Genomic DNA, 15,953 nt, shown 5'->3' with positions numbered 1-15,953 from the left:
GCTCCTTTCAGCAAGTCATGTTTTAGCTGAACATCACCTAACAGGATGTAATAATTTGGCCTATTCTATTAAGAGGTAGGAAAAAAAGCTCATTCCTTCTACGGTTACTGATATTGTTACTGTTATTGATGTTCTTTGCATACTAGAAAGATTAAAAATACTGTCTTGTAATCAAGTAAGATCTTAGAGAACAAAGTCTTTGATATTTCAAATGGAAAAATAAAGCACATTCATTTTAGAAAGAGACACTGCAATATCAACCTACATTTACAATAAATCAGCTAAGAGGCTGGTAGGGGTGATTTGGATCCTGTCAAGACAAAGGGGCAACGGGCAGGAACTGATGCACAGAATGTTCCACCTGAACAGGAAACAGAACTTCTTTCTTGTGCAGTGATCGAGACTGGAATGGATTGTCCAGAGAGGCCATGGAGTCTCCATCACTGGGGATATTCCAGAACTGTCTGGACACAATCCTGTGCCCTGTGCTCTGGGATGACCCTGCTTGAGCAGGGAGGAAGGACCAGCCTGAACCATTCTGTGATTTTATTGTTGCTATCTAAGGATCAGAAAATCCACTGAAGTTACTTCTCTCTTTAATGTGAAGTAGTATATTTAAGGACTGCATGGATAAACTGCATTTTCTTGGCTGAGCTTTCAACTTGAGGGGTCTGCAGACTCGAAGAATTGAGGTTAATGTTTAATGAAAAAAATGTTTCTTCTCCAACACTGCAGAAATGGGATAAATGTCAATGTTCTCAAAAAAACATAGCTCAAAGTTCAGGAGATCTAAGAAATATTTTTGTTCCAATGTGGAGGCAAGATGAACCTTATTCCACCTCCCTGGTCTCCACAGTTGTGTCCACGAGAAGAGCACACACCAAGGAAGAAAATTGAAGATTAATGTGCACCCAAATCATGCTTTGTAAATCCACATTGACTGAGGAATCCTTGTAGCTCAGACTTCAGTGAACTGAGCTCAGAGTCTTAAATAACATCAGCCTCTTCTAGGAGACATCCTGGATCTGATTTGAATCTGTGTCAGCCATCAAACATGACCAAAAAGGGTGCTTCCATTCACCTGGCCTATTTAGCCAGGTATTTTAGGTAACTTCCTTTACCATGACAACAATTGCTCTTTGAAGTTTTTATTTCTTCTGGAAAATAAATAGAAAACACTTGCAGATGTGGTGCTGAGGGAGTATAGTTGGTGGTGCTGGTCTAGTGGCGAACCTGGCAGTGCTGGGTTAATGGTAGGACTTCGTAATCTTAGAGGTCTTTTCAAACCTTAATCATTCCATGGGTCTATGATTTAAAAGGAAAACATTGCAGGTTAGACCAGGTACAGAAATGCACAGAGTGTGTCTGGTCAGTTGGATGCCACTCCTAATGATGCTTGAGGGCATTCTCTAAGAAGATTATTAAATGCACATTCTTTCTCATTCTTTAGGTGAGACACTGCCCAAGCAACCCCTTTATTTCTTATTTTTATAATTCCAGAAGCTCAAAACTCTGCCATAACTGTTCATATTTATTTACATGAAGTTTGTGATATATTACCAATGTCCTATTTAGATTTTCTCCTCCATTTGTGAGAAAGTTTACAAAGTTTACAAAGTAAGCTTTTTAAACCATGTAGTAGATTTGGTCTCTGGCCTATTTCCATTGTCTGAGCTATGGAGTATGTTAAAAAAAATGCAATCATTAAAAATGAAAAATGGAGTTGCTCTTTTCAAATTCCTCTTTTTAGTAATTGCAGCTTTCCTTTTTAACAACTATGAATATCCTTTTTGCATTTAAAGGAGTACAATAATTTTCTTTTTAAATCAAAGTTTACAATGAGAACTTGTGCTCTGAGAATGAGTACTTCACTGTAAAATAATAAAAATACATCTTCAGGTTGTTGAAAGAGATTCTCTTTGCTCATCACAGCCTATATGAAGAGAGGTGATTTTCCATGTTTTATTTGCAATGCAAACTTATTTACTTTATGGAAGAAGAGCTACAGCTTGAAAATATTATTGACTACAGGGAACACAATTGAGGGTCACTGCTCCTTACTATGTTCAGCAAACCAGGCTCTGTGAGATTATCTTGAAAACTATTTCCTTTTTAAAATACATATAGGCAGTGAGAAGTACAACTGTGGCTGAATGAGATGGTTTTTATTACAAACTGGAAAAAAAAAAAAACCATACAAGCCAACATTTCACAGACAGAAGTACCCTGGGAAATCGAAATCACTATAGTGACCTGTACTTTTTCCCTCCCATAGTAGGTGGGGCAGTGTGGTTTTTTTTTTTTTTACTATACCACCCAGATCCACAGAATTAGCCCGCTCCTCTAAAGGCAAACACCCATTATCAAGCTCTCACAGCCACCTGCTCTCCAGCAATGCCTCCAGACTTTGACACCAACATGAAGTTCAAGTTCTCGATCCTGGCACTTTTTCTGGAAGTGATTGTCATTGTTTTGTATGGGATATTTGTGGATTATGACCCAGATCCTTCTTCAATGTTATATCCACGTAAGTACTTCTGTCTAAGATTTATAGAAGCTGAAATTTCTTTAAACTGATCCTAAGCAAGATTTCTGAATAACTTGTGAGACCTACTGATAAAGCTGGAAAAGAAAGTTGTGTTTTGGGGCAAACACATTTTTCTGACATGTGAAAGTAACAGGCTTCAAAGACAAATCCAAATTGAGCAGACACAAAATTCTGCAAGCACCTCACTGCTGAGAAGTTTACTTTTCTGGGAAAGAAGAGCCTGAGAAATAGTTCTAGTGTTTGCACAACAGGTTAAGACTTGGAGAACTGTGTATTGCTTTGAAAGAGTCCAGCATTTTCCAGAGACAGATGGGGGTGTTTCTTACCAGATCTTTTATCCTGATTAATGTATTAAATAATTAAAATTAATAGAACATTTCATTACTACCATCTAGGTTTGAAAGAGGTGTCTTATGAGAACAGGCAAATTGAGCTGTATATGCATCATTGCTATAAAATGTTGGTGAAATCTGGACTCCAAAAAGGGCCATAGTTTTGGTGAAAAAGTGGTCACTTTCTATCCTTCCCCTGCTATCTTCCAAAGAAGTGGCTCCATTAGGCAGTAATGGCTTAGCCTGAAAATATTTCTTTTGATTTGTTGCTCTGAAAATACTTGGTGAAGATCACAAAAAGCTCTTGGCCTGAGAAGTAGTTACTCACTTCCCTCATGCAAAAACAAGACTACTGTGAATTAATAGAAAACAGAGTTTGCAGCACTGCAAACTGTTTTCTTGGCTGCATTGAAGGTTTGTTGTTCAGTTTTTTGGCTCTGAGGCCTCAATGATTTGAAGTCCTGATTGAAATGTGCTTGATGAAGATCCCAGAGTACAGAACTCCCTGCCTGCAGGTAGCACCTGTGTAATTTTGAATGTAATTTTGAACCCTCTTTTTCTCTCATCCTAACTGTCCTTTCAGTGGCTGTTACAGGGGCATGTGATCTCAGGTTGGAGTAATCTTATATTGTGTATTCTCCCAGAGAGCATTGTCTGGGTCAGAGAACAGCTAATGAAGGCATATTCAGCTCCAGATGCAAGTCTGCTGATGGACATCAGGGGCTAATTACTCACAGTTAGGTGAGCTCCACTGAGATGTGGCCGTGTCCCTGAGCTTTGCTGCCTTGGGCTGTGCCAGAGCCCACTCTCCATGGCACAGTTTGGCCATGTCAATGATGTTCATAGAGCCAAAGGAAAGTTTGAGTTAGAATGGACCTTAAAAATCATCTCATTCCCACCCCCTGCCATGGGCAGGGGCACCTTCCACTATCCCAGGCTGCTCCAAGCCCTGTCCCACTTGGCCTTGGACACTTCCAGGGATGGTGCAGCCACAGCTTCTCTGGACAACCTGTGCCAGGGCCTCAGCACCCTCACGGGAAGAATTTCTTCCTAATACCCAATATAAATTTCTCCTCTTTTAATTTAAAACTGTTCCCTCTTCTCTATCTTTATCTGCCCATTTAAGAAGTCACTCCCCCACTTTTTTATAAGCCCCATTTAAGTACTAGAAGATGCTTTAAGGTCTCCCCAGAGCCTTCTGTTCTCCAGGCTGAGTAAATGCTGCTCTCTTAGCTGGTGTCATATTAAACTATCCCAATTGTATTGAACTCTCCAAGTTCCTAAATGAGGTGGCCTTGTCAAGACAATGTATTGGGAATTACTCTTGGTCCAGTCTCACTCAGGAGGTGATTGTTGGCCTAAGCAAAAGTGATGCCAAAACCCACATGAGTAATTTGACAGCACAGGTAGTTGTACTAACACTATAGTATAGATCTTCAGATGTAACCTACCCAGTCAGAGATCACCCATGCTTATTTCTTCATTAATATCAGTGTCTAAAAAGTGTGGGATGAATTTCCTGCTGTGTCCCACGTCTCCCTGCACAGGCAGTGTATGAGTGTGTTATTCCTGCACACTTGTCCCTCAGCTGCCCACACTGTTGACCTGTGAGCAGCCTTCTGGAATGCTTTGGGCTCCTGCAAACTGTCCCCTTGACCTCCTGCCAGGCATGGCTTTAGGCACAGCATGGATAAGGGACTACTCTTAAGGTGGGAACAGTGTTTTAGGAGAGAAGAACATATATTTCTTTTTGCCAGGCTGTTCAGATTACCAGTAGAGACATAAACCAAGCAAACAACACTGATACCATGTTGAATTTTTAGATGCTGGCCTCACAGACATCATTCACAATAAGGAATGGGAATAAAAGTAGATTTTAACAATACCTGTATTTTCACTTTTAGGACCTCTTGTTCTCAAATTTACCTGCATAAAGTGGAGACAAAAGTGCAGTTTGCCTGAGGACTTGGCAGAAATATAATGCTATGGTTATATAGGTCTGTTAGGAAGTATCTTGAGCCAGGACTTCCCTTGAGTCCCTAAAATGATGGGATCAAACTGCTTCCCATGCTATGCCTTAGGATGTTAACCCATCTGTACCTCAGAGATTTAGTTCCTTCATCCAGGAGGTAATTTGTATTCTCAGGACTGCAGTGCAAGGCCTGTTCTGTATGCCTTATACACCTCAGCACCATGAATTCAAGATATTTCAGTGGTTTTGGACAGAAGAAAAATGAAAAACATAGTGAAGGATCAGCATAGCTTTTTACTCAGGTAAGGAGGGCTATGCTGAGATCATTCCCAAAGCCTAGCTTTGCAATTTATGTGCTTCTAGTGGATACAAGTACAGGCATGGCAAATTGGATGGACAGTTTCAGGTGTGTTGTATCACTGGAATGGGAGAACAAGAGGGTGTGATGGTTCTTAGAGCACTGAAAGAGGATTTTTTTTTTTATTGGCAGTATTGGCATCGTTTGCATTGTCCTGTGAGCATCCATGACTCGTGGCTTAGGAAAACTTATGCATCCCTCTTGTTCAGAATTCTATGGTTTACAACTTTAGGTCAAGCAAGATCAGCTCCAGAATATGTCAGAAGCATCCCTGTGTTGAGATTGACCGCCTTGCAGTGGAGTTAATATGCTGGTCTTGGACAGCCTTGCAGAATTCTGTGTAGTGGCTTTGTTAGGATCTGCTGGAGTGTTTTTCTCAATCTTTATTTTCCTCTCTCCCAGAAGTGCTGTGCTTTGTAAACTCAACTAGTTACTGAAGCAGTTCGGTTCAAATCATGCTGTCTTCATCATTTAAAGTCACTTGAGACCTACTCTTTAAAATCATGCATAAAAGATAGTTAAAGTTCAAGGTACAGGCTAAACTAGAAGGAATTTGTCCTCAACACACATAAATTAACCTAGTTTTAACCAGGTCTTTAACTATTCACCATTTGTGTGAATAAGATTAGACAGCCTGAAGAGGAAGCAAAAGGGTTGGAGGTGTTTGTGAACCACCTGCATTTCTACAGAATCACATAATGGCCTGGGTTGGAAGGGACCTTAAAGTTTATCAGCTAATCCCAAGCCAACCAACGATGCTTTTTCTTAAATGCAAAGCAAAGACTCTTACTGCTTATTTCAGCACAAGGGCAGGGCTGGAGTATGACACTGCAAATATAAAAGAGTTTATTCAGAACCCAGTAACTTCTTATACTTCTGGGCCCTCTTTTGGCTAGGTTTGGTAATGCAAAACTGTGGAATGCAAGTAGTGGGAATTGCAACTTCAAGCCAAATTTACACTAACCAGCTCAAGTTTTTAATGTTTTTTGGCATGCAAGAGCAATAAAATATTTTTTTTTAAAATGGTCTCTCTATGCTGGAGGTTCTTACTAACAGTAAAATCAGAAAAAAATTGCAATTACAGGACTCAAACCTATCTGGTTTAGAGTCAAATCATATAAAGCTTAAAAGTAAAAAAAAATATTTTAAAATATAAAGTATCCATGTTGTGGTAATAGACTCAGTTTGTATTAAAACCATAAAAAGAAAATTAAAGTAATATCTCTAAAAAGTAGAAAAATAACTAACCATATTTAAACAAAATTCATATTTCAAAAAATCCCCAAATATTTGAAGGAAGACTAATGGTATGCTGATTAACTATACTAATTTTTAAGTTTAAACTTTGCCTTAAAATTAAGTTTTCTTTTATTCATGTAAAAAGATCAATGTCTTGGACAGTAATTTTTAGGGATCTCAAGCATTCCTTTGCACTGGGACACGTAGCACTCACCCAAACAAATCCCATGTATCATTTTGGACTCAGTTAGAGCGCACTGGCTCTGACCACCTTGATTGGAAGGGGAACATAACTTTTCCATAAGGACATGAAGCTGTTATGATGTTCCAGGTAGCTTCACAAAGAGAGAACAGTGCCAGACACAAGTAAATTTGCAAGTATAAAGATCCAGTGGCTTTCCATAATGATTTAGGAATAGATATAATGAATAATTAGGTGTGGCATTTTCCAGACATTCAATTTTCAGCTGGTAGACTGGTCATGAAGTGGGAAAAATGGATCACATGCATGACCATTTGTCTCCAGATTTTTACCCTTCTTAGTCACTCTTCACAGTCTCTACATAGATGTGTTTTCCCTTCAGACTTTCAGGATGTCCATGTGATGATATTTGTTGGATTTGGTTTCCTGATGACCTTTCTGAAGAAATATGGATTCAGCAGTGTTGGTTTCAACATGCTCATTGCCGCCTTCGGTCTCCAGTGGGGAATTCTGGTACAAGGATTTTGGCATATGGAAAGAGGGAAAATTTCTGTTAACATCAAAAGGTATATGTGAATTCACAAAAATTGATATTTCTATCCCTAAAGCTAACAGGAGAAGCCATAAACCACAATATCTATGGGGTCAGACTTAACCTAAATTTCAGTAAGCCTTACTGTCCACCTCTCCACATCATTCTGTCCTTCATTTATTAGGAGGGGCACTCCTGGTTCACTGGGAAAGGTGACCAAAGTTTGTGAACAAATTTGGGGTGGTACATTATATGTGGGAGGTGTGGGTCCTGTAGAGAGATTTTATTTGAATCTCTGAAACTGTGGAAGCTGGAAGATTTCCAGCAGTAGCACAGCACATCCTGCACCCAACAGGCATGCAAGGATCTGTCTTTCCATGACACATGGGGTCACAGAAGAAAGCCTGGAGCTGCATGTCTGTGCACTCATTAAGTTTTCTCTTACTTCTCAAGGAATGATTTCTATGAGCATCATACTCCAGCAGGGTCTGAACACCAATCACAGAATAAGAGACCCCATGGGCAACGTCTCTAAGCACATTTAACACCCCTCCTCTTCATCTGTCCTGCCTCTGCCAAGGTCTCAGAGTGTTTTCCACATCTGCAGTTCTTTTTCCTGAGACAACTTGTAAACAATTATCAGCATCAGAACATTACTGAGAGGAAAGCAGGAATGATAAAAGTAGCTCCTGAATGCTTACAGTCAGGCATCTTTAGAGGGACCCATAGGTTAGTGCCTCTCTGTGCTCTAAGATTCTGATCAATTTCTGGCTTTATTTACCTTTGCCAATCCCCAGAACATATTAACACTGGTCCTGCCTGACAGCTCATGCAAAGATGGTGCACAGAGACAGACAGGTGTGCCAGGCTTCCAGGATTATATAAATCATATGACCAAAAACCCCACTGTCATCTTTGAAGTCTAGGTGGCAGTCAGGGCTGCAAATTGAGACCCTGGAGCCTGTCCAGAGAAGGACAAAGGAGCTGAGAAAGGATCTGGAGTGTGAGTCTGAGGAGGAGCAGCTGAGAGAGCTGGAGGGGCCAGACTGGAGAAAAGGAGGCTCAGGGGGAATATTCTGGCTCTGCACAACTCCTGACAGGAGGGGACAGCCAGGGGAGGCTTGGGCTCTGCTCCCAGGGAATGAGTGACAGGACAAGAAGAAATGGCCTGAAGTGACAAGAAGAAACACAAGGGAAGTTTAGTTGGATATTAGGAAAAATCTCTTCACAGGAAGGGTGATCAGGCATTGGAACAAGCTTCCCAGGGAAGCTGTGGAGTCAACATCCCTGGAAGTGTTTTAAAAACCTCCAGATGCAGCACTGAGGGACATGGTTTAGTGGTGGACTTGGCAGTACTAAAAATGGTCTAAGAGACCTTTTCCAATCTAAATTATTCTGCAATTTCATGACATCCCTGCACATCCCCATACACTTTTCATCTGCCTTTTCATCATAAATCCAACCAGCAAAGCACATGTATGGTGTAAGCAGGAGGAAAGCTTCTACACTTACTCTTCACTAGCTGGTAAGATCCTTACAAATACATCTGGAAAATTTTTATTTCATTTTCATCCATTAAGATGAACTTGTTAATTTTGTATCTGAAGAGTTAAGGCTCTATAATTTTAATTATGTCATTTAATGGCATGCTGGATATTACAGCTTTTAAACTAGTTTTCTCTTTTTTTTAATGTGTTTTGGGGTTTTTTTTTTTTTTGGTTTTTTTTTTCTTCTTAACTTCAGCATGATAAATGCAGACTTCAGTACAGCAACTGCTTTGATTTCATTTGGGGCACTCCTGGGAAAAACAAGTCCCATTCAGATGCTGATCCTGACTCTCCTGGAGATCACCATGTTTGCATGCAATGAACACCTAGTTACCCAAGTATTCAAGGTACAACTGTTTAGCAATCATTATTTTCTCTTTATAACAAACACTTTCACTTTGTAATACTTCCAGTTTGCTTATGTTAGGCTTTTGTTTCCACCACAGAATTAAACCATTAAGTCCTCCAGACTTCTTGTTCATCAGACCCTTGTCTTTATGCTGTATAAAATATGTGGCATTATTCTGGGTCCCTGTTACAGGCTACAGATGTTGGAGCTTCGATGACTATCCATGCTTTTGGAGCTTATTTTGGTTTGGCTGCAGCTTTCGTCTTGTACCGTCCTGGTCTGACAAACAAACATGAAAATGATGAATCCACCTATCACTCAGACATGTTTGCCATGATTGGTAAGTGAAGTAATATCGAGAGCTGATAAGCTGTTCATCCCTCTCCCATCCCTTTTTTTTCCTCATTACCTATTATTATGATACATTCATTTTCCCAAATACACTTCTGGAGGCAAATTCCTTTTAGTCTCATGCATGCACTGCATTCTGTAGTACACATATTTTTACAGCTTTTCCTTGCTTCCAAGGATGGAAAAATCAAATAGAATGTGTTTTCACTGTGCATTAGTGGTGATTTCCTTTCTGTTAAATCTTGTGCTTTTCAGCAGTATTGCCAAGCAATTGTCCATAATTAAAAGGATTGAGTTGTGCCTGTCATGGTAATGAATGTCAGAAACCATATATCTAAACCATATACCTATCTGTCCATGAGAACTGTTCATAGACCAATGTACCAGCTAAAACTTTCAGTTTTATTGATAGAAGATAAAGGATTTGTATGTGAATTGTGTTGCTTGTGACTCCTGTTCTAGCTGGGGTTTCACAGTGGTGGTGAGCTCTGACAATGAGTGGGACATGACAAGGGGTCATTAAAGCCTTCCAGTAATATTTGACAAGAGACTATGTGTCAAAATCCCAGCTGCCAATGTCAAAAGCTTCTGCATATTCTATTACTTCTTCCAGAATTTTGGCCATCCCACGTTTCTCACTAATTATTGTCCTAATTTCCTGTTGCTCACTCTGTTGTATTGACCCTTGTGACTAAACATCTTTTGCTTTGTTTTGACTTCTATTCATGCAGGTACCCTGTTTCTTTGGCTTTTTTGGCCCAGTTTTAACTCTGCCATTGCAGATGCCCAGGTAACAGCCATTATCAACACTTACTACTCCTTGGCTGCCTGTACCGTCGTAACATTTGCCCTCTCCAGCTTGGTGGACAAAAGAGGCAAATTCAGTATGGTAAGAATCACATCATAACCCTTGCTAAATCGAGTCAACCCTATCCAGCAAGGATGAGAGAGCAGATTCCCAGTGTCCATCTATCTGTCCAGGCTATCTGGAGCCTTTCCCCACATTATGGTCAGAATTAGAGCTATTACACTTGTAAAACCTATAAAGTCTGATGAGAAGTGGCTGAGGGAGCTGGTGCGGGTGGCTCAGTCTGGAGAAAAGGAGGCTCAGGGAGGATCTTCTCACTCTCTACAACTCTCTGAGGAAGAAAGGTTCAGCCAGGTGGGGCTTGGTCTCTTCTTCAAACACCAAGTGACCGGAAGAAAGAAAACAGCCTCAAGTGCATCAGGGCAGGTTTAGACTGGATATTAGGAGAAATTTCTTCACAGAAAAGGGTGGAAAGCAGTGTAGTAGACCGGGGGTATGGTTGTTGTACTGGTTTGATGGTTGGATTTATTAATCTCAAAGGTCTCTTCCAGCCTTAATGATTCTGTGATGATTCTGTCTCGTTCACAGAACCTGCTGGACCATAGAGACATTAGTCCAGTGCTCAGGTGGACTTTTGAATCTTATTCCAGAGAAGTTCCTACTTGAATTTTCTTATTACAACAGCCAAAAGGTCTCTCAAGGAAATGACCCATTTCCTGGAAACCCCATTGCATCTGCACAACAGACAAAATCAAACCAGCTTCTATGTCCTTGCCCTGAAATCCAGCTCAGTTTTCACCCACTCCTTTCCAACAGCTGCAGTTACTTGTCTGAGCCCAGCATGTGCAAGGGAGCCTTCAGAGGCACTCAGCCCTAAAACAAGCCACTGCTCCTCATGTGTCACCTCTGCCTCGCTCTGTGTCCCCTCTGCAGGTTCTCATTCAAAATGCCACCCTGGCAGGAGGAGTAGCAGTGGGTACCTGTGCTGACCTGGAAATCCATCCTTTTTCTGCCATGTTCATTGGGGTCATTGCTGGAATGGTCTCTGTCCTTGGGTTCCAGTTCCTGACTGTAAGTATTGAGGACCCAGCTCTGCTCCCATTTTTTAATTATCTTTGGCTTTCCTGGAGCTCCCTGGGTTTGCTACAAAGGGAGGATAGATACAGTAAATCCAGGTAATGATGACTTTTAATAATGATTTGATTATTGTACTTCTGCTCTTCCTTTTGCATCTAGAGATCGTGGAAAACTATAAACTCACTCTAAGCTTCCTATTTCCCCTCATTTCAGCCTGTGATGGCATCCAAGCTGAAAATTCAAGACACTTGTGGAGTTCATAACTTACATGGTTTACCTGGAATTCTGGGGGGTATTGCTGGCATCATAGTGACTGCAGTAAAAACAGAAATTAGGTGAGTTACAGAGAGAAGAGAGAAAGAAGTTTTTTGATTTTTGAAGGTCTATTCTAATATGCTACCTTCTTTGGATTTAATTATGATTTTTTTCAGAAACGCATCATTGATTTGATGTCAGGCATTGTATTCTCATTTAATTTGGGTTCTTCTTGATCTCCTGCCTTTAACACACTGTTTAAATGCCAGGCTTGTTACAGATTAAAAGTTCAAATAAAAATAAATAAATTAAAACATCATAAACAAACAGCGCATTGAAGTATAACATAGAATTTTTTTTATTATGACTCTCCAATTACACTTCCAGTATTTGTAAGTTTTCAAAAAAAAAAAAAAAAAAGGCAAAATGGCTTTTTTCCACTATCTCATAAGACTCCAAAAAGATTAAATGCTGGTCGTTTTGACAGTAGGGAGTATTCTCTAATGACTTACAGGACATTAATAATATTCTCAAAGAACTTGTTTTCATCTGTAGCCTAAAACAAGTTAAATTAAAGTCATGAATTCTGTCTTGTGTACAGCAATGGCAGGATTTGTTGGACTCAATGTTCTTGAGTCTTCTCAAGAATCTTTATGGTCTTCAACCATAAAGATTCTGGGATATTTTTCTATCAGTTACCTTGTCCAGCATGCAGTAAGTTGCAAGACTTATCATCAGTCTCAAAGTGTAACAATTTTTTGATGGGCAATGATTTGGCTTTCTACCCTTCTCAGGAATGGTCACATGCTTACTCCTGCCCTGCAGGCTGCTGCCCTGGGAAGTACACTTGGAATTGCAATTGTGGGAGGAGCACTCACAGGTTAGTGTGATGCTTATACTGACTAAAAATACATGTGAATTTAGAGGTTTTTCCATAGAAAACTTAAATGTATCAATAATTTTGTGTGAATAATACAAAATTTAAATAATGGGTCCTGATGCCAGAAACTCAAATACGGAAAAGCAGTTTTCCAGTGTTTTTTTTCTTCAAATGAAGTTCAGGTTTGTCAGGAAGAATTTCTTCACTGAAAGGGTGGTCAGGCATTGGAAGGGGCTTGCCTGGGAGGTGATGCAGTCCCCATCCCTGGAGGTGTCCAAGGAGTGACTGGATGTGGCACTCAGAGCTCTGGTCTGGCTGACAAGATGGTGTTTGGTCTAAGATTGGACCTGATGATCTTGGAAGTTTTCCCAACCTTAATGTTTCTTGATATTGTGAGTCTATATATCTTGCTGAATACATGCTCCAAAGATACTGAGTTTTATATCTATAGGATTAATAAAGTGTTGTTCTGGAAGGAATTCTTCTCCAGATTCAGACACTTTAAATTCTGAACAGAAATTAGTTTGCGATCAAGACCTACTCAATGAGGTGTCATGCACTTCCATGTGTTTGTGAATACTTCCAAACAAACAAACAGAATTAGAAAATTTTGGTTTGATATCTGGTCAATTAAAAGCAAGCTGTTATTTATGCTCTTATTTATGTTTGTATAATGAAATCTGCATCACCCCTCAGAATAATTGACCTGATGTCCCAGGATGGTTAGGCACTCCTGTAGATGAGGAAATCAGTCAGAAAATGTAGCTGGCTGCCTAGAGCAGAGCTGAGGAACATTTATTTGGTCATTTTCTTCATTTTTTAAACCTCTGATGCTGGTTTTCCTGCAGGTGCTATTCTAAAACTCCCCTTCTTGGGACAAGTATCTGACCAGAACTGCTTTGATGACTCTGCTTATTGGGAGGTAAGACACAACCTCCTTTAATTTTTATTATGTTGGAGGATGTATAATCACTGCAACCCCACTTTCCTGGGCTTTGTGGTTTGCACACATGAATCAGAAAGGCTGCCCCTTCAAAATTAAAAAATCCTGCACTGCCTCAGGCTATGAATTTATCAAGGCCAGGCCACCTTCAGGATAATTTTTGGCCATCTTAGGTAATCATGCCTTTTTCATTGGACTCACCTTGAACAAAAAGCAGAAAGAGAGACAACAAATGGATATCACAGTGGAGGCCTTTATCTCTCTCTTGCATGCTCACTGTATCAGGTATCCTCTTCCTTAACAGAGGTTGATGACATATTCTTAATTTAGGCAATCTGAACTTTATCGTTTTATGCCAGGACAAACCCAAAAAGGCAAGGCAAGAATATATAAATATACATTCCTTGTAAATAAAATGTGTAGTTAAAGGAAATTTTATTAGTTTTTCAATAAATGAAACTCCTTCTATGAAGAAAACCCTGAGTTTATCCCTCAGTATCCAGAACTGATGGCTCATGTCAGGCTGTATCAATGTTAATAAACACATATATATAATATATATACTAACAGAATTACGTTCTCAGCACATTTTAGTCTTCTTTTATGACAAAAGCAAATCTATATATCCTAAACTGAGCTCTTTTTTTTTTTCATGGCAGGTTCCAGAGGAGGAGACAATACCTGAAATTTACTCCAGGCACCATGAGGAGCACAGCAGATTTGAAGCTGCCATGTAGAAAAATAATTAATCTGCAGTATTTGTCCTAATGGTGCTCTTTTCTGTTTCAAATGCTAAGAAATAATGAAACAACATCCAAGTATTGTCCCAACCACACCAGGTTTTTAAGAAAATGCTGAAGATAGCTCTATTTTTGTAAAAGAAAACAAGCTTGATTTTAGATTACTTAGTCATTTTGCCAAGCTCAGGTGAATAAATTAGGTCCTTCTAATATATTTGTTCATCAGAAAAAGACACCACAAATTGCTCTTTAAAATTATCTATATTTTACCTTTTGTTGTCACTGATAACAATATAGCTCTTGTAATAAACTCTGGGTTTCAAGATTATTACAGGACAATATATTTAATTGTGAAACTTCTGAGTTACATCCTTCAACTCTATAGGGGTAATCAAGAAGAAATTAATTTCTATTTTTTATATGGATTCAAACAAACTTTTCACCAGAGTATCCCAGCTTAAATTTTTAAGAAAGTGTGTTGTCCTGTTTTCCAATGGAGGAGAAAACATGCTGTATTTTGAAGTTTGATTATGACAGGAAGCAAAATGTTGAAATAATTCTTACGGCAAAACACAGAATACAGTAATTGATAAGGCAATATGACTATCAAGATTCCTTATTAATATGCTTATTGTAAGGGAAAAGAAAGTGAAATTGTAAAAAATTAATTATTGTCATAGATCTATTTATTTATTGTCATAGATTTAGTTAGTTTCAAGGACATAATAAGGGAACTAAGAAGGAGCTATGAAAACCAAGTGATTGCATAATAGGTCTTATTCTATTCAACAGTAATAAGTGGATTGTAGCAGTGTTAATGGTAATAAATATAAGCTGAAAACAGCTCCAGAAAAACATTAATTGTTTGAAACTGATTGGAAAGAAATTATGTTCAACCTATAGAAGATTCCACAGAGAACTTCCATGGGACAAGTTACTGACTCTGAAGTCACTGCATCCTAAAAAAGCAAAAGTAAAAAGAAGAAAACTGAAGCTAAATTAAGGAAAATTAACTTCATCAGAGCAGTGATGACAGTGGCTGCTCAGTTCAGAGACAAAAATTGAGGTAGATGAAGGAACTCCATGAGGTGCCTTCATGCATGGGATAATCCATTGAGAGACAATGGATGAGAAGTGGAAATCAAGCAGAAGGAACACAGTGCCTCAACTCATCAGTCATGGAAATCTACTGCTGATGTCTGAATAACCAGCTGTCACGGTTTGATGCTGACGCAATGCCAGCACCCCCCATGAAAATGCACCTTCCCAAATAAATGTTGTGAGATGGCATCTAGAACAGACCAAAGTGGGCCCAAGCTTAATAACAAAGGGGAAAAAAAACTTTATTAAACTACAACTATGATAAAAGGAAAAAGAAAAAACAAAAACCACACACTAAATCCAAAATGAAAACCTTCTAAAACATTCCTCTTACCCCCACCCAACTCCAACAAATCACAGTGAGACACAACTTGGACCCTTAATCAAGTTATCACCCTTCAATATAATCAATACTTAGTCCATCAAGGGAGAGAGGAGCCCCAGGAAACACAATTGCCACTTCGTGTGTTGCCATGTCACACATGGCAGTGCCCAGAGAAAAGCTGCCAGTGTGACACTCTTCTTCCCATGCACGGTGCTCTCACCACCGTGCATGGACAGACTGCTCACAGGGCTCCTTTAAGGATACTTTGACAAGGACCAACAGGAACAACAGTCCAGTGTCTCATTTTGGGACCACAGTCACCCCCATTTTCCTCCTCCCCTGGGGCCGAGGGTGAAAACAGAGATCTTCATCTTCCTGAAGACAGAGGGCATCA

General features: G+C 39.5%; 1 protein-coding gene across 1 annotated transcript; it reads left to right on the top strand.

The window, feature by feature from the left end:
- Positions 1–2,326: 2,326 nt before the first annotated feature.
- RHAG (Rh associated glycoprotein) lies at positions 2,327–15,056 on the top strand. Its single transcript, XM_021527248.3, has 10 exons — positions 2,327–2,527; positions 7,034–7,217; positions 8,927–9,077; positions 9,272–9,419; positions 10,162–10,319; positions 11,172–11,309; positions 11,529–11,650; positions 12,365–12,450; positions 13,299–13,372; positions 14,053–15,056. The coding sequence occupies exons 1-10, from the start codon at positions 2,395–2,397 to the stop codon at positions 14,128–14,130; spliced, it is 1,272 nt and encodes a 423-aa protein (XP_021382923.2). The 5' UTR covers positions 2,327–2,394; the 3' UTR covers positions 14,131–15,056.
- The last annotated feature ends 897 nt before the right edge of the window (positions 15,057–15,953 follow it).

Source organism: Lonchura striata, chromosome 3 (genome assembly GCF_046129695.1).
Source record: "Lonchura striata isolate bLonStr1 chromosome 3, bLonStr1.mat, whole genome shotgun sequence".
Lineage (NCBI taxonomy): Eukaryota > Metazoa > Chordata > Aves > Passeriformes > Estrildidae > Lonchura > Lonchura striata.
Note: the sequence above shows the minus strand (reverse complement) of the source record. Positions and strands in the feature narration are given on the sequence as shown.